Source organism: Sclerotinia sclerotiorum, genomic scaffold (genome assembly GCF_000146945.2).
Source record: "Sclerotinia sclerotiorum 1980 UF-70 scaffold_19 genomic scaffold, whole genome shotgun sequence".
NCBI classification, from domain to species: domain Eukaryota; kingdom Fungi; phylum Ascomycota; class Leotiomycetes; order Helotiales; family Sclerotiniaceae; genus Sclerotinia; species Sclerotinia sclerotiorum.
In genome coordinates, this window is record NW_001820817.1 from 270,189 (window position 1) to 288,170 (window position 17,982).

General features: G+C 41.4%; 6 protein-coding genes across 6 annotated transcripts; 3 read left to right on the plus strand and 3 right to left on the minus strand.

Moving 5' to 3' along the window:
- Positions 1 to 2,262: 2,262 nt before the first annotated feature.
- On the minus strand, positions 2,263 to 2,451 carry SS1G_12137 (predicted protein; the record flags this gene model as incomplete). The annotated part of the gene is made up of 1 exon (XM_001587058.1): positions 2,263 to 2,451. The coding sequence occupies one exon, from the start codon at positions 2,449 to 2,451 to the stop codon at positions 2,263 to 2,265; it is 189 nt and encodes a 62-aa protein (XP_001587108.1).
- Positions 2,452 to 3,571: 1,120 nt separating this feature from the next.
- On the minus strand, positions 3,572 to 4,114 carry SS1G_12138 (predicted protein; the record flags this gene model as incomplete). The annotated part of the gene is made up of 3 exons (XM_001587059.1): positions 3,572 to 3,640; positions 3,868 to 3,933; positions 4,052 to 4,114. 3 exons carry the CDS (start codon positions 4,112 to 4,114, stop codon positions 3,572 to 3,574), a joined length of 198 nt encoding a protein of 65 aa, XP_001587109.1.
- A 269-nt stretch (positions 4,115 to 4,383) lies between these two features.
- SS1G_12139 (hypothetical protein) lies at positions 4,384 to 5,132 on the plus strand (the record flags this gene model as incomplete). The annotated part of the gene is made up of 3 exons (XM_001587060.1): positions 4,384 to 4,570; positions 4,625 to 4,856; positions 5,045 to 5,132. 3 exons carry the CDS (start codon positions 4,384 to 4,386, stop codon positions 5,130 to 5,132), a joined length of 507 nt encoding a protein of 168 aa, XP_001587110.1.
- Positions 5,133 to 5,405: 273 nt separating this feature from the next.
- SS1G_12140 (hypothetical protein) lies at positions 5,406 to 7,598 on the plus strand (the record flags this gene model as incomplete). Its single annotated transcript, XM_001587061.1, has 7 exons — positions 5,406 to 5,608; positions 5,658 to 5,781; positions 5,832 to 5,947; positions 6,010 to 6,143; positions 6,392 to 6,523; positions 6,759 to 6,850; positions 7,155 to 7,598. 7 exons carry the CDS (start codon positions 5,406 to 5,408, stop codon positions 7,596 to 7,598), a joined length of 1,245 nt encoding a protein of 414 aa, XP_001587111.1.
- Positions 7,599 to 7,963: 365 nt separating this feature from the next.
- Positions 7,964 to 8,482, plus strand: SS1G_12141 (predicted protein; the record flags this gene model as incomplete). Its single annotated transcript, XM_001587062.1, has 2 exons — positions 7,964 to 8,387; positions 8,451 to 8,482. 2 exons carry the CDS (start codon positions 7,964 to 7,966, stop codon positions 8,480 to 8,482), a joined length of 456 nt encoding a protein of 151 aa, XP_001587112.1.
- A 693-nt stretch (positions 8,483 to 9,175) lies between these two features.
- SS1G_12142 (hypothetical protein) lies at positions 9,176 to 10,983 on the minus strand (the record flags this gene model as incomplete). The annotated part of the gene is made up of 2 exons (XM_001587063.1): positions 9,176 to 10,773; positions 10,845 to 10,983. The coding sequence occupies 2 exons, from the start codon at positions 10,981 to 10,983 to the stop codon at positions 9,176 to 9,178; spliced, it is 1,737 nt and encodes a 578-aa protein (XP_001587113.1).
- Positions 10,984 to 17,982: the final 6,999 nt, after the last annotated feature.

Genomic DNA, 17,982 nt, shown 5'->3' on the forward strand with positions numbered 1-17,982 from the left:
TCGACGATGTGGATTCGACGATGTAGATTCTGTAAGTGCGATGAGATATACGCATCAAAATATATGTCAAGGGATTTGAATAGTTGGGATTATTCCTAATACTACAATATTTAGCTATGACTGAGTAATAAATAAATATTCTATAAGAACATAAAAAATCCAAACGAAAAGAATCTTTGTTGTATTTTTCTCTCTACCTTTACCATTCATTTTCTTTCCATCCTCTTATCATTCATTCTCCCCTAATCCTCCCCTCGCCTTTACTCAACCACCCCTCCTTTCTAATCATTTCATCATTCCATCACTCATTTCATCACATCACCATCCAATTAAATCCATCCCACAATAACCAAAACCCAGATTTCCATATCCTCCGAATGTTGCACATCGCATTTTTGTTGCACATCATGAAATCATTGATTGAATCACGAAAAAGCCAACCTCCTTCCTCTCCAACGAATAAGATCTCCTCTCCATCAAATAAATGATAATCAAAAGGTCCGAGAGCCCGACTCCAATACGCACACTGCCAACGAATCAAAAAGCCACAAAACGAAAGTATTTTCCAGGATCGGACCAGCAGATAAATAAATAAATATATGCATGCGAGCAAGCAAGCATGGCAAAAACGTGAAAGCCACGCTCAGAAGATTAAGACGTGCAACAAAAATTTCGGGAGAAGAGAACGTGATGAGGATTGTTCAAGGTTATGTAAGCGGGATTTTGCAAAGTAACGTGGTTTATCAGTAACCGGAACACTTTTACCTCAATTACCACCTCTTAACTTTAACACGCGATAAATCCATATTCAATCTTTTAAATCAATATGCAAGAGTCGCAAATTAATCTAGCTATTCAAGCTATTGCTTCATCCAAAAAACTAAGTGTGCGAAGAGCTGCTAAAATCTATAATATACTGTATACTACTTTTACCTACAGAATAACCGTGTCACGATTCACCATTAGGATTAGTAGTGTTACGATGGTAGCAAACTGACTAATTAGGAGAGCTTGGCCTTGTGCAAAAGCGATCAGATTTCATCGAATTAGTATGTGATCTTGGTCACCTTAAGATCGTATGCGCACGCACCATCAGAAATCACGTGATAAGGAGCCCTAGGAGCTTCGTGCTCAACTTAGTTATCAATTAGTTTACCTACATTCTACTTGATCTAGTAACGAATTCACTTCTAAACGAATACCAGTGATAAAGCCTTAACCCATAACTACCAACCGACGAACCTTAGGCAGCCGCTGCCTCCAGTACAGTATCGTTACACGAAGCTCGATCCTTTCGCTCCCTTCGAGCCACGAAGCATGAAGGTCTATATAATCAAGATGGATTTCCTTTGTATAGAGCTTCGTGCTCAAGATCAATCATTTAGTGTACTCTACTATTAGTTACGAATTGCATATCATCATTGTCATTACTTAAGTCCCTGCTTGACGCCTAGTTATAAACCACCTCGAGAGCCTAGAGCACTTCCACGTGATCTAGACGGCAAACCTCGTAACATAGGACTAGATTGAGAAGCTCTCTGTAGGAGAGCTTCGCACTTCCGTAGAACTAAGAAAATGGGTGATTCATATAAAAGGCCAATATAGCCTCAGTTCTGCCCTATCAGCTTCCCACTATTCCCTGTGTAAGGTCATTCCTTTTAGTATCTTTTCTTATTTATTCCAATTTCAATAAAATGAGCTCGTAAAATATTGAACTATTAACGGATCAAAATTTGTTTCACAGGATTTTGTTAGAAGTAACTGGAAATTACTTGGTTCCTTTTAGTTCATTAGATAATACAGGAGCATCTAAAATACACTATTTCGTGGTTATGGCACGCAAACGAAGAAACGTCTTTAGCGAAGGACTTCATGTACCTTAATGCACAGACTTATCATCCGTGCCTCACAGCCTCTTTCAGCACGATTCTTTACCAGAGATACATTTCGAAAAGGCGGTGAATGATACAGAGTTATACAATTGTAGGAAAGAGCAGATGAACAGGCAAAGTAGTCTCTCAAATTTGATATAGCCTCATACATGACATGATGGGAAAATACGTCAACATTGAAAGTATCTGTCGTCATGCCTGTCTAGTCTTTGCCCCACACCGCCACTCCCGCTAATCATCCCTCCCAATCAAAACCCCACCAACGAGTCTGTTTAGCTAAACCGAACCCTAGAAAAGCCTTCACTTATCATCTGGGTGAGTTTGGACCGCCACGCATGGCTTCACCAATACCACTCTTTTCTCCGGTAGCTCAACCGGATACTTTTACCAACGTACCCGTGATACCGTATGCAATAACCCACGAATCATTCAACTCAGTCTTCCTCTTGCAGTTCTCCGTATATACTTCAGCGTGTGGTTCAACGTCGTCCTCATGAAGCACTTCTCCCCATTTCGGAATCTCGCAGCGGTATACATCCTTGTACATTCTCAGTTTCATGGTAAGCTTAAAAGCTTTCATGCATAGTTCCTCCCATTCGCGTCTAAGCTGGTTGGTTTCTTGCTTGAGATCTTTTCGCAGGGGGGCCAATAAGTACATAAACTCATCAGCGACATTCATGCACATACGTAGTGAATGGCTGGGGTTGGCTGGTTAGAGGTATTGTGCACATTTCATTGTGACTGTTCTCCAGTCGGCGAGTTCAGCGTGTCGATCTGCAACTATTAGTATCTGAAAAGGGTACATTCAGTGAAAGGTAGGTGTGGACGCAAATACCTGGATGATTTTTGCTGAACGATGTCTCAAAATTTTGCAACTCTTGTTCCATAGCCAAGTTCTTATCTTCAAGCCCAAAAGATCCTTTGGATAACAGCGGTTCATCCAGGTGCCGAAATACGAATGCCCTCATCCGCGCTTGTAGCCCATGTTCATTTGGTTTAACTGTGAAGATATGGCAAAGACGCATTTGCGCGTTTCGTAGCTTGACACGTTCAGGTGCTAGGGGCTTTTTACTCATACTGTAATTAGTATGTATGATGTGTTCAATTTGGATTCGCAACCATCGAAATTCAGCGGCTATGACTGTGTCGTCGATATCGATCGTGTTCGAGATGCGAATAATAGTGCGGAATTTAGCCGCTAATCCTTCATAATGTTGCTTCCATTGCTCGGATGATTCCAGTTTCTGCTGCAGGATAGTGACATCCGCTGCTGAAATGTGCCCAATTTCTAATAACTTGACCTCCTCATTAAGCGCGGAATTTTCCTTCTTTTGTATTTCAAACTTTTCGAGAAATTTTTGATACTCTTGATCTTGAGATATCTTATCCTACACTGCTTTGTTGTATTTGGATGCGAGATTACGGGTCTCGTCTTTTGCTTCAAGTAGATATTTGTAATTGGCGTGTAGGTTATCGAGGGCCTTCTTAGCGTTCGCTTCCTGTAAATCTCTGTGGCTGCAGGCGATGCTGAAATCATTTTGTAAGTTCTCGCACTTGGTCTTCAATGCATTCCTTTCACAAGTAATATTTTCAATGTGTTTAAGAGCATTCTCAACCTCTCTTTTTGCTTATTCACTCTCCTGGGTGGCGTTATCAATTTGTTTCCTCAAATTTCCGCGCTAAACATCAAATTGTGCGAAGTCCTTGGTGTTATGGTATGGATGGGTCTTCTTGGCCGCACCTCGCTGCTGTAGCTATTAGCTTCACATATGCAGCAAATAATTAGCAGTGGATAGATCATTTACTTACGAAAATTCTATTGAAGACCCGAAGAAGACAACAGGGACGTCTATCCTCCGCATCGTTTTCCACATAATTGGTTTCGGAGTGTAAATTTGACTCGCCGCCAGGGACGTGAGAATCAACGCCTTCCATTTCCGGGTTGTTTTTGGGATTGATTGGTGTGGTTACTTACCGCTTTTCGTTTGTGTTGAAGTTCTGCTCTGTTAAATATGCGATGGTCCTCAGCTGCGTCAAACTGCTAGTAAGGTAAAGCATCAGCCCGAAACTTCAGCAGGGTACTAGTCAGACCACCTTTCTGCCTATAGAATTTACTCGTAGAGAACCACGCAAAAATGAGACACTCTTTCTAGATATACCGTCTGATTTTTCTGCGACTTGTAGACTCTGCTAGAACCCGCAATGCTTCGGCTTGGAACCATTACCGCAGTGAATGGATGAAGCGGAAGATGCACGTTCAAAGCGACCAATGAGAAACTGCGAACTGGAAGCGTCCATCATGTTTGTAGCATAATTCACATCAAAAGTCAGAGAGAATAGAGTTCCCATGAACAAAAGAATGAACGTGGGCATGAAATCCATAAAGTGGGATCTTCTTACCGCATGAAATTTTCCTCTATTGTTGCACGGAACACTTATCTTATTACATCCTAATTTTAAGACGATAATTCTGCTTGCGAGCTTTGTCGCAATGAAGGACAAAATTGAGGAAAAAGTTACGACCGGTAGACTTTTTACCTGCTTCGACGAACAGAATGCTTATGTATCGGAGGATCAGATTCTGTTCGGAATTGATTTTGGGACGACATTCAGCAGAATTGCATTTGCTTGTCTTTCAAATGAAGATCCAAAAGTTCTTGTGGTGAACTGTTGGCCAGGTAAGGCATCTAAGTACAGTGACACCTAAATAGATTTCTAACCACACCACAAAGAACTGGACCGTAAACAAGCGAAAATCCCCAAGATCGTAAGCTACGGAATGTACAATAGAAAATTTAGCTGGGGATCACAGGCTTCTGACGACTATTCGATACACGGCATTAAACTACTGCTTGACCCTAAACAGGATATGCCATCCTACATTCCAGAATCATTTCTGAAGAGCAATCTCGAACACTGTGGAAAGCCAGCCGTTGACGTAGCCGCCGACTTTCTTCAGGCCTTGTACAAACACGCTTTGGAAAAAGTGGAGCTTGAACTTCCTCGCGAGTACCTCCAATCTGCGAGAAGAAATTTGTTCTCTTGGTCCCTGCTGTCTGGTCTGACAAGGCAAAAGACTTAACTTTACAAGTGGGTATCTCCCATCGCATATTCTTTGCCAGGCTAACCACCTCCCATTTAAAGGCAGCCAGGCAGGCTGGTTTGCATCCAGTAGCACTTATCAAAGAGCCAGAGGCCGCGGCATTTCATACTTTACACGAATTAAAAAACAAGGGGTAGCGGTATGACTGTCCGCCTTTTTTTTTTTTTTTTGGGAAACGACAACTAACGTTTTCTTAGGTTGGTAATTCAATAGTGATCTGTGACGCTGGCGGTGGTACAGTAGACATAATTTCATACCAAATTGTTCAATTGGTACCTAGGCTGGAGTTGAAAGAGCTTGTGCCTGGTACAGGTCAGTGTTGACCTATCTTTGGTCGCTAAAATAAGTATGCTAATCAGCGCCAAGGCTGTATGGCAGGCTCATTGAATCTCAATAATCGATGGGAAAAAATGGTCAAAGACATAGTAGGGGAGGCTGAGTTCTACAGGATTAAGGGAGACAAGTGTTACTTAGAACCTCTGGACTACTTCGAACGGGTTGCCAACAGAGAATTTCGTGGCGTTGAGAAAAAATGGATTTTCCATTTCTTCAAGGCAGGTCTCAGAGATAATCGACCGAAAGGCCTATTCTCCGATACTTTGGTCTTGACTTGGTAAACCTGCCCTCGATTTGGCATCACAATAATGCTGACACATTAACAGTAAAGATATGAAAGCCATATTCGACCCTATAATCGCAGACATCAAAGACAAAGTCAACGAACAGGTGCAGGCCGTCATGGCCAAGAGACTGTCAGAAAATCATCCCCAAGAAGGAAGACCTAAGGTGATGTGCCTCACTCAATCACTATATGAATCTTACCCGACGCTTCCTAGGCCATTCTTCTTGTAGGCGGGTTTGGTTCTTCGGAATATCTCAGATCTGAACTTGTTCAACAATTCCCGGGTATTCAAGTTATGCAGCCAGATGATGCTTGGTCTGCAATAGTCAAGTAAGTTCCCTAGATATAAGGAAGAAGACTTGCTAATGTGTATCAAGGGGTGCGGTGCTTAGTCAACTTCCACAAAAAGTCACGGTAGTCTCAAGACAAGCGACGCGGCACTACGGCGTTTCAGCTGGTTCTATCCATGACGCCGAGAAAGACGAAGGACATCCAAAATATATGGACGCATATGGAAACTGGCGAAGTCTGCGGGTAAGATAGGACACTTTTCCCATCTATCGCTTGTTTGCTCATACCTCTAGATGACTTGGTACATACGTCGTGGCGACACCCTTGGACATTCACAAAAGATCCGGTTCCATTTCTATCGAACTCTCCAAGATTTGTCCGACGAAAGCCTTCAATTTCATGTAAGTCTCAAGCAGTGCGAATTGATCGAAGCGCCAGATCATCCCGACTCCACAGTGGAAGTCAACTGCTAATTGGTGGTAGACTTGAGGGATGTGGAGAGGGGAAATTTCAGGAAAAATAGGGGAATGTATGGGGATTGGTTGTGGGATATTCACTATGACCTGGTAGTGATAAGCATGCCTGCCATCATGAAGTTTTCACTTGAACACGGAGGTAAGGAAATGGATAGTGTTAAGACGAAGTATTGATGGATGCAAAGCTTGGGAGAAGGCCCAAAGAGGGTTTGCCCCCGATTTTCAGGTAGCAAATAATGTTTCTGGTTTTTAGAGAATGAATTGATAATTCGAAAGACTCTGCGTGATTGTTGATGATTGCTTTATCCATTGTTTGTTTGTCTTTTTGAAAATATAAATAGACTTGAAGTTTAACATGAACGATTGAAATGAAGGTAATTGCTCGAGCAAAGAATATGGCTCATACGGAATGAGCATCAAGAGGGCGGGGGAGAGATGTGGGATAGAAGAGTTCACCGGACATCGGGTAGGCCTAACCAAGTTAAGTCACCGCCTTTCCACCCTGCTTATAGCCGAAGAAACAATGAAGTTCTGCCGATTCGTCACCAAATTAAGCTTAGACCCCTGTGCATTTCGACGTTCTATCTTGACAAGGATATCGTTTTGCATGAATCAAAGAATGAGAAAAGGTTTGAAGAAAACAGAACTCGGGAAATAATCTAGCAAATGCCCAGTAAGTGTCACCACAGCCACACGCAACCTATTTTGAAGGTTTCAAATCGTGGATTTGGCACCATGTCTGCTTCTCCACCACTAATGACTTTCTGCAGACTGAGACTGTCGATATTCCTGATGAGAAAGGAAAGGATGATGCTCGTGAAAGATACCAACAGCTACACAGCGCTTACAAGATACTGTCAGACCAGCTTGACGCATTTGCCCGCGAGAAAGCTAAGGCGCCCTGGAGAAGAGGTCAAGGTCAACGGGAATTGCAAGTGGCCCAGGCACGAGCGAGAACCCAAGATCTAGAAGCAGAGGTCAAAGTCTTCCAAGCTCGGTGCGATGACTCTCAAGCACAAGCTAGTCAGCCCGCTCAAGATCTGCAAATGCTGTATAATGAGATCGAAGAACTTAGTCAGAAGAACAAGGCCTTACAATCAGAGATCGATTCTATAAAACAGCAATATGAAAAGGCCAGTCAGCCTATTCAAGATCTACAAATGTTGAACGAAGAACTTAGCCAGAAAAACAAAGCCTTATATTGGGTTTCTTGAGACCAGAAAGAGCATCAGATTGAATTGATTGATTCTCTAGCTAAGCAGTTAAGCTGCGAGTATATATTCAAAAAATGAAGGAATAGGGTTAGGTATTCGGCCTTCGGAATTAAAGTGCTTTGAAATCAAAATATTGAAAGCAAACAAACAGTATACCAAAAAGGAAAGAATGAATTAAAAGTTGAGTTTTGTTTGCTCCTTATATGCATCATGCAATATATATGCATATGCTGCCAAGATCCCAGGAGGTCAACACCTTACGATTGGAGATCGATTCTATAAAACAACAATATAAACATACTGAAAGTATTCAAAACCTACAAAGATTACATGTTGAGATCAAAGAACTTACAGAGAGTAACATTATGTTGCGATCGAATGTTGATTCTCTAGAAAAACAATATGCAAAAGCTAGACGGATGACTGCTCTGTTGTACAACAAAATTATACAGTCTTCAGGAATCTTGTCTGATCATATATCCATCCAAGACCAGTACGAGAAAATAATAATTGAAATCAGTTGGTTCGTCTCATCATTCCTAAATACGGCCCCAAAAGGGAGGCCAAAAGAACAACATCAACGACGCCAAAGAGACGTGTCTTTGAGTAGGATTTGGGATGAGAATTTGGGTGATCACGAAAAGGAGTGTAGATGCATGGCGGCCATCTTCGAATTCTTGAATGACGAAATCGTTTTGAAGCCGGCATTTGGTCTTGAAGACGAGAACGATGGGGCCATAGAAAAAGGACTTGCTGAGTTTGAAAAAAAATTACAAGCTTGTCCTGAAGGTAATTGTCAAATGAAGTCAAGTGCAGCATGGGGACCATTACTAATATTAAAAGTGGCTGTAGAAAGCCTTGGATTTGTTCTCAAAAATAATTGAATAAACCTTACTCTGCAAATGGCAGAGAAGATACGAAAGGAAGGTACAGGGACAAAACTGTATTCTTTGGCGGCAGATTTGGAAAATTTCTTGAGACCCGTTTTGAACGGCATTATCGATGAAGAGGTAAGGGGAAAAATATTGGAGCTGTGTAAAAAACCGTTCAAACTCAGCTGTGAGATGAGATGGGAACTTCAATGTGAATATCAACTTTACTCTATAGAACCGGGAGCCATACAGGAGGAGCTTCCAAAGGTTAAAACCCCGGAAACTGACGTGGAATTTAAGCGGCAGCCAAAAATCCTGCAAATGAGGGGATTTGAGAGAGGACACCCCGAGCATCTTATTGGAAATGTTGCATTCACGATATTTGGAGGAATATCATATATTGCGGCAAACAAGAACGGAGAATATAGTCCTATATTGGTCCCAGCAGGGGTGTGTCTCAAAGCCAGATAGAGTTCCTTGTAAACTACTTCTAAAAGAACCTTCAAAGTATGAAATAATCTTTTAACACAATAAAAAAGAATCTTAACTCTTACATGGAAGTAAAACAATACCACTTTAGATATCTATAATATTATTCTACTATGTCGTATCCTAAACATTTTATTATGTATGCTAATCATTAACATATCAAGTAGACTATTCGCCAAAATGCATGTCCCACGTGATTGTACCACACATCTATCTTTACAATTCCCGGTGGGTAGTTGTAGCAACCTTCTCCTCATTCATCATCTTAATATCTACAGGGTTTTCAGCATTGGCGAGGCCGAGCCTCTCGTTGATACTTTGCATTCTTGCCTTGTCTGCAGCCGCAATACTGTCAATGCTACCGCCGAAGTACACATCGAGTTCCTCCAATGTCTTGTCCTTTGTTTCGGGGAAGAATTTCCAGATGAAGAAGCCACCCCCAGCACTAAATACAGCGAAGAAGATGTATGTACCGTACTTCATAGAGTTCAGCATGTCTTTAGTGGTCAAGCCGATGACGAAGTTGAACATCCAGTTGGTTGATGCGACAAGTGAGACACCACGAGATCTAACGCTGGCCGGGAAGATCTCCTGAGCGAGAACCCAGGTGACTGGTCCCCAAGAGTAGGCAAAGTTAACTGCAAATAACCAAATGAACACGATGGCGACCCATCCTTGCGTCACAGCAAGGCCTTCATTAAGATTCCATTGGTCTTCATAAACACCTTCTATGGAAGCTACTACGACGTGGCAGATGCACATACCGATGGCACCAGCAATAAGAAAAGTCTTACGACCGAATTTATCGAGGTACAGAACCGCCGGTAGAGTAAAGAGGACTTGCAAGATACCAGTGACTCCAGTAGCGAGAAGAGTGGTGGTAGTGCTGGAAAAGCCGAAGCTGGAGAAAATTTGAGGAGCATAGTACAAAACGGCGTTAATTCCAGTAAACTGTTGGAAAACCATCATAGCACATCCAAGGAAGATTCTCTTGAACACATGAGGTACGAATAATGCTTTCCACGGGGCTAACATTCCACCATGTCCAATTTGCTCAGCTTGGGTCTCCTCGTCGAACATGACAGCTGCCTTAATCTCAAGAAATTCCGCTCGCAACAATGGGTCATTGGCGTCAAGGCGTCTGAGTTTGCAGAGGGATGCAATGGCTTCTTCTTCACGATGCTTCAGCATCAACCATCTTGGGGAGAATGGGAAGAAAAACATCCCAATGAAAAGAGTCCATGCAGGAATCAATTGTAATGACAATGGAACTCTCCAAGCAATTTGATTTTGACCAGTGCAAGGATGTCCGTGGTTTGCGGCAGCATTATAAGTGCCATCGGGAAGGTATGGATCTGCGATACCCTCTGGTTTGCACTTGTTACCACCGGAGAAGGAGAAACCGAAGTCAAGCCAGAAAGCAATAGTAGTTCCAATGGTAATGGAGAGTTGTTGAAGTGAAACCAAGGATCCTCTAAGCTCCGGTGGTGCAATTTCTGCTTGGTACAATGGAATAACCATAGAGAACATACCAATACCCACACCACCAATGATACGGCCACCGAAGAAATATGAAGGATTTTGTGCCCCAGTTTGAAGACCTGTGCCGAGCGTGAAGATTAAAACGGCAACCATCATACTGTATTTTCTCGAGATTTTATCCGCGAGGTATCCGTTGAAAAGAGCACCGAACCATGCACCAAGTTCCAGGGAAGCAACGAGCCATCCTTGAGTGGTCGATGATGTGAGAGTTGGGAATTCGTTCTGGAAGTTCTCCATAACCAGTACTGGTGACATTACTCCTTGATCGTAACCTGTTATGAGAATATTAGCCCAACGCTCAATTCCTCCAACAGACACGAGCAACGGGAATGATTGTACTCACCATACATCATACAACCTAACGATGCGAACAAACATGTCATGAATACATAAGGATTCTTTAGCATGCCCATGAGACCATGGGCTTTTGCTGCATTCTGTCGAGCCACGAGCGCCTGGCTCGAAGCCCCTTTTTCCGCCATGATGGCCATGGTCGTCGGCGTGAAGATGAAATTAAAGCAAAATTGAAGAGAGGAGATGAAGGGGAAGCGGAGCCCGACGGAGGAGATGAAATGAAGACAATCTGTGACAAGAAGAGAAAGAAAAAAGAAGCCTTCATATATATACTCCGCCGTACTTCTAACTATTTACAAGTTGTTCATGGAGGGTAAAGCATTTACCGCCGTCTTTCCTAATGAAGTTAAGACTCAGTATTTTCAAAAATAACAGCCACTTGTTCAGCAAAACGATACTCCCCACCTCGAAAGTGGACGCCCTGGGGAAGGATGCCACGCGTTAATTCCCGACTCATGGGCCATTTGTGTGCGGACAGGATTTACGGAGGAATTGGGGAATCCTGAATAGCAGGCGACGATCTCCGTCCTTTCAACTTTTCTGCTTCCTCCTCGGGCTAGGTGACCAATAGCTCGAATTGTAATGAGAGCCTAGGAAGTCTGGATGGAAATGCACTGCTGGACATGCTACCCCTTTTAGACTGGACCTTGCGTCCATTCTCTTTTCTCCAGCAAAAAGCTACTTTATAGTTTTGAGCTAAAAACTGTCGCGCGACCGCCTTCAGGGAGTAACGGATTTTAACCTAGAGTTTTACCGCTGCATCATGTACCAGGGCTGCGGAACAGCCAACGGCAAGGATTGTGTTGTAGCACAATCAGATGAGGGAATCCAAGACCTTAGTTTGTTAACCGACAGAGCGGTTCCGCAAGCCACCCGTCGACAAGCGAGCTGCTGGCCATCGAAAATATCGTCAAGCTTTGCTTGGTTGCTTGGCTTTCAACGACATTGAAGAGATAAGTGCAAGTATTGAAGATGTTCTACGATGGACATCGAAAACGTCAACTCCTTTAGCTAATTAGGGCTAATCCTAATGATTGTGCTGCTTACTCACGATCAAGCAATATTTATAAGTCCGCCCAAACTCCGCATTTACGAGTTGTCATCATCTGACAGCGTTTTGCGGGCGGTGGGAGAAGTGGATTTCACAGCTATTCGGCCCTTTCTCTCCAGATGGAGAGACTTCCAACCCCGAGGTTCGTCGGTGGAGAAACCCCAACATAACTCTGTGTGGATGATCGAGTGAGGAGAAAGGGGATCCTGTGCGTGCTACAAGGTAAAAAAGCCCTTCTAGTGCGTGTTGGTGGGTAATTCTATCGATATCGTTTTCGTGACAAATCCGAGTTCCGGTGGAGATGTTGTGGTGGGGACACGCATAAAATGGAGAGGAGATTGATCCAATCCCCTTTTTCCGACTTTTCTGTAGGTTAAATAAGGGGCTCAGATCAATGATAGCTCTAAGTTTCAAGAATTGGTCAATCAGATGATTCTATTGCAACAAGAGACCATCCTACTATACCAGCATCGTATAAATAAGCGTTGAACTCGGACTCCTGAGCCTGAGCTCATCAAGATGTAATTAGTAAATGACGGCTGATGAGTGTGGAATAATGACCCATTCAGATATTCTCGGTTCCGAGAATACAGTATTAACGGAATATTACTAAGATCGACATTCGAGCATTCTGACAGCTTGACAGCTTGACAACAACAAGCAACGAATGCGTGGCACATCCAATTGACCTAACTAAATTCTTTCTTATCACAAAATAGCAACAACCTACCAAATCGCCAACTTTGAATCAAGGCAACGCTAACCAACCACCCATCTTATGCCCCTTCGAATATTAATTGTTGAAACGGCAACTGAATAGTTCTTTCTTATGTTCATTCCTGGGGATGAAAGAAAAATCCGATATTTAACCGACTATCAATCAACCTTAGATAGGAACAGAACGTCAATCCCAAATTGGAGATTCCCGTGTTTTTGTGCCGATATCCGCTTACATCGCCTCACGAAGATCTCACAAATCCCAATAAACCAACAAACCCAACATCTATTATCTATTTCCACAATTCCAATCAACAAGTGCACCAGAAGGCCCGATAGGCTTTCGGATTAGGCAGTTTGCTGGAAACAAAACGGTAATAACTTTCCCATCTATGGTTCTATGGTAGTAGGCTCTCAATTGCCAAAGCGGGTACGCATCAGCCGAATCTGGAGTCTCCAGGTTGGAGTTGGCAGGAGTGAGTGAGCATTGGAGATGGGAATGGTGCTCCGCATGGAGATTGGTGACGCGAATCAAGTAGGTAGCATGAAAACTTATGCGTAAGCCCGTTAGCTCACTGCAAAATGTACATCATGGGGAAGCGTCACAGTATGGTTGGTGACTGGCTTTCATCCTCGCATATATAGTACGTTCTCATACTGTCTTCTCCCGTGCGAGTTGCAGGATCTGTCGGCTAGACGGTTATGCGGCTATACTGCTAGAATGAGTGTCTTTCACTTGCTAGGATTGGTTGGACAAGGCTTGCCTGACTTTCGATTCTGATTCTTTAATTCAAAGCATTTCTCACATATTCGATTCATTGTTCTAGTGAACAAGTAGTAAGTTTTCAAGATTTCATCGAAATTGGTAAGCCTAGTGGTCCAGACGACGTCATGATTTATGTTAATCTTACATCCTGTCAAACAACATGATAAGCACCTCGCGACATATATCCTCCAAACTCCGAAGTGGGTTCACTAGTATATTAGGTCAAGCACAAAACCAAAGGATGGATTCGTGTTCTAGATAGTTGCGCAAAATTGTCCTTGCACCATATCTGCTTCAATATTTAAAAATTTGGTAAGATGAAAAGTCACTATTGGTGGAGACGTTTCCCCATCTAAAGTTGTCGTGTGCCAAGCACGGTAGCACCAAATATTCAAGTCGTGCAGATAATGTGATTCATTTTATAGTACCATCCGACGCTACTCTGTTCAGCCCTAAAAGCATCTGTGGATAGTTACAGACACGAAGTTATGCTAACAGCTATTTGCACAAAAATACTGCATTTCATGCACTTAACCTAGCGAACTTGTTTGTAGATGGGATATTTCGGCTTTGTTACTGTATCATTAGATCATTGATGGCGAGAAATCATAAATCCGTTCAAAACCTTATGTGTAATTATTTCCAAGCGGCACGTAAAGATAGATACATCAAGAGCCGTCTACTCCGGAACGATGGAATACTTACAAACAAGTAGAAGTATAGCTCCGCAGACGCTAATCTGGAAATTGGAAGCACCACACACGTTTTGCTAGTCACCTACCACAATATTCGGCCAGCAATAGTGCAGTCGCCAGTATCTTCATAAGTCTTACATATCTCAAGGCATAGCAAAGCGGGAATCTTATATTAGGTGGTAGCTAAAGCTTGAAGAACGTTATTGTCGCTGCAGAAGGCTCAAATATTAGATATGTAATTGAACCTCCGGATCAAGCCAAACGAAGAAGTTGCGCCGTCCGGAGAAAGTTCTATTTCCAAATTTACAACAAAAGTTTCAAATCCGATCAAAAAAAGAAATGAATACAGCCTCCGTAGAAAAGTTTTATCTCGATATCTGGGGAAGTATGTTCTCATGGTTGTAATTTCATAGGCCTAGTATTCACCCAGCGGTTTTATAGGAAATGATGGACTTGTATTTGTGCCTACATGTATGAGGCAGACAGGGTGAGATTCGTGGTAATAGGTATCTTTTGGGATCATGATCAATATGACATGGCCAACACGGCATTCGTTTTATTAGTATGTAGCAAATTTTCAATTGTAGTGGTGATGAATTCAAGCCCTGGGGTAATAGTTTTATTCACATATTGCATGTCTTGAGATTAGATTCCCTGCAGGGGGGAGTATAAGTGAGCTTTTTTGATAAAAAATATTTATTCCGGCTTCGCCGAGAAGGTATATCTCATGACAGAATCCTTTTCACTCCTTTCTTATACGTTTCAGGCTCTGGTATTGTGTAACGTCTGACTTTTTCAAGCACTCACTCAAATACATGCTCACACTACTTCATGGGCATCCACTGTTCTTCCCTTGAACGTGAAGTAAATCGTTATCCTAATTCATTGTCGGTAGACGTAGATAGAACGAATTCGCTGCAGAAAGTCTCTAATCTATTAAATGGTGAATTTTTGCAAAAGTGCCAGGAGCAAATTATGACGGTTGAACGAGACATGTATGTTTTTTGTACTTTTACAATTCTTTCTTCCGTAAGAAATTAAGGCTGATATTAGCCCTATATAGGTATTTCAAGTGAATCTATAAGTCTAGTACCCTACTTTCCAGCCATCCCCTAATTCCAGCCACCTGTGACCAAAAGGGTGTTTATAGACCAGCAATTGTATTTAACTTAGAATCTACAGGTGAAGAGCACCTGTAGATGGGGATAGCTACTCTATATATACACAAATGAATGGCCTAGCCGCAATGGCTAGGCAAAAAGAAGTCATATTTATTCCTCCAATGATCTTACTTTACCGATAACCATTGATACCTAGTACTTGTCCGGATCTGATCCTCAGGTCACCTAAATCGCATACTAATCTCGAGTAATCGTATCATGTGTGGACATGGTTAATGTACCTGAGGTTTCTTATATAATAAGGGTGGGAGGAAAGCAGGGATTTCCGTCACAGTTACGAATTGCATTATTGTCATTACTTTAAGTCCCTGCTTGACACCTAGTTATAAACCACCTCGAGAGCCTAGAGCACTTCCACGTGATCTAGACGGCAAACCTCGTAACATTATTTTTGGTGAGAAAAAGTGACCGGAATTAGAGGTGGTCGGAAAGTAGGGTACTAGACTTAGATGATAGTGTGACAATTTTATAAAACTTTATTATCCATACTATATATAATAGTAAGATTTTATAAATTAACAAGGTTTCACTCAATTTTATTCAAGGGCATAAAATCAGAGTTGAGATGAGATGATAAGTAAAAGCATTCTCATCCATGTCATTATTGAAATTCGACATGATTAAAACATCAAAATGATGTATAACTTAGCTCTGAAATTCTACCAATGCCGAAAGCTTCTACTGTTTGGCTTTTAGAAAAGATAAACTTAGAAAAAATGAGTATTTTTAAATCTTTGAAGCTCTTACTACCCTACACAATAATAAGAATAGCTAATAGCCAATCTTTTCCACGCCAGACAGATTTTATGCCCCTTAACTGCATACTTCAGGTGCCTACACGCAGGAATAGAATGCTGGTCTATCCCCCCCCAAATTCGAGTGAATACCCAGCTTATCGCAAAAAGATCTTACGGTGAGCCTCACTGACATGAGATATGACAGGAAACGCTAATCATAAGTGTAAAACCAAAATACGGCTAAGAAGCAAGGAAAAATAAATATTTTTAAAACACATTCTTAATCAACAAACACTCAGGTAGTAATCAAAACTACTAATGTAATGTTCCCCAAACAACACACACTTTTATAAAACGGCTCTTCTCACCTATGACCTCCATTCTCTAAAATTGGTATTGTATTCTCTTGAAATACTAATGTCTGAATATCCATGAAACCTGAGAGTGATTATAATCTTGCTACGCGCTCGTTTAATCTTCTACATTTCCTTCCGATCTCCAAGCTAACACTAACTTTCCGACCACATTCTTCTATTCTAGATATTGTGATTATTTGACTCGTCCGTTGAAGCTTCCTCAAGTATAAAAACTTCAAACCTATTGTTCAAAAGAGATATTTATGCCTATAACCCCATAAAATCTAAGTATCATGGTGACGAGACCGAAAGCGCGGCATTGTATTGTATGTATATGACGACTTAGTTTTGTGCGGCCTTATATTTAATAATCCATTGGATCCGCAGCTGTTACTCAGGGTCGAGTACGTGATATGGTCCTAGCTTTTGTGATATGGTGGTGTAAATGAAGAATCATAGCTAAGAATCTTGAGTTATGAGACTCGAGACTTCAATATTATGTGATAGACTAAATGTTGACCTCCTGGGATCTTGGCAGCATATGCATATATAGTGCATGATGCATATAAGGAGCAAACAAAACTCAACTTTTAATTCATTCTTTCCTTTTTGGTATACTGTTTGTTTGCTTTCAATATTTTGATTTCAAAGCACTTTAATTCCGAAGGCTGAATACCTAACCTTATTCCTTCATTTTTGAATATATACTCGCAGCTTAACTGCTTAGCTAGAGAATCAATCAATTCAATCTGATGCTCTTTCTGGTCTCAAGAAACCCAATACTAAATTTACGCACTTGACCAGTAGAACATTTTATATGGATAATTAATAATCATCGAGAGCTAATATTACTCTAATGGATATAACGTATAATATCCGTCTTATTCATATTAACATATCTATGAATCTACACGAGTCTATAAAATTTTGACCTCCACAATGTAAGATCTTATATAAATCTTACATTCACCCCTTATTATACCACACACTTCCTTTACCTCGCTCTTCCCATCAATTAACTCCCATTTCACCTATATATCCTCTCTATACTCCAGAAAATACCACCCGCAATTCTCACCTATCTCCAGGTTTAAGAATTGCAAAACGTCGTAAAGTATTAAGCATCTTTTTTCATAGGATCATTTATGTTTTCCTCTTTTCCACTTTACAAGTATGAGGATTAAATGGAGAAGATGATGATTCATGAACGATTTTTCAAGCTCATTGCATAGAATCAATGATGGCGATAATTTTAAAACCAGGGATTATAATGATGATATTGTGGACTAGGTGTTGAGATGATAGTCGATGTTTGTAACCTATTATGTCTTTTTAGGCCATTTATTCGCAGTATATGGATCTAGACGTTAAAATTGTATGATAATTGGGGTATTTGGTGCTTTTAATGGGACTCAAAAACCTACATACCCAAGTGTTTTTATAATGCAAATATGTTTTAAGTCAAGAGCGCTTATATAATAAAAAGTTCGTCTATTATTCAGCGGAGATACTCGAAGACTAAGCACAGAAAGAAGAATAATATATAAAAACATTGAGCATATCATTTCCATCATTTACCTCCCTACCAGAAGTCTCCCATACACTGACCCACAAACCCTAACCT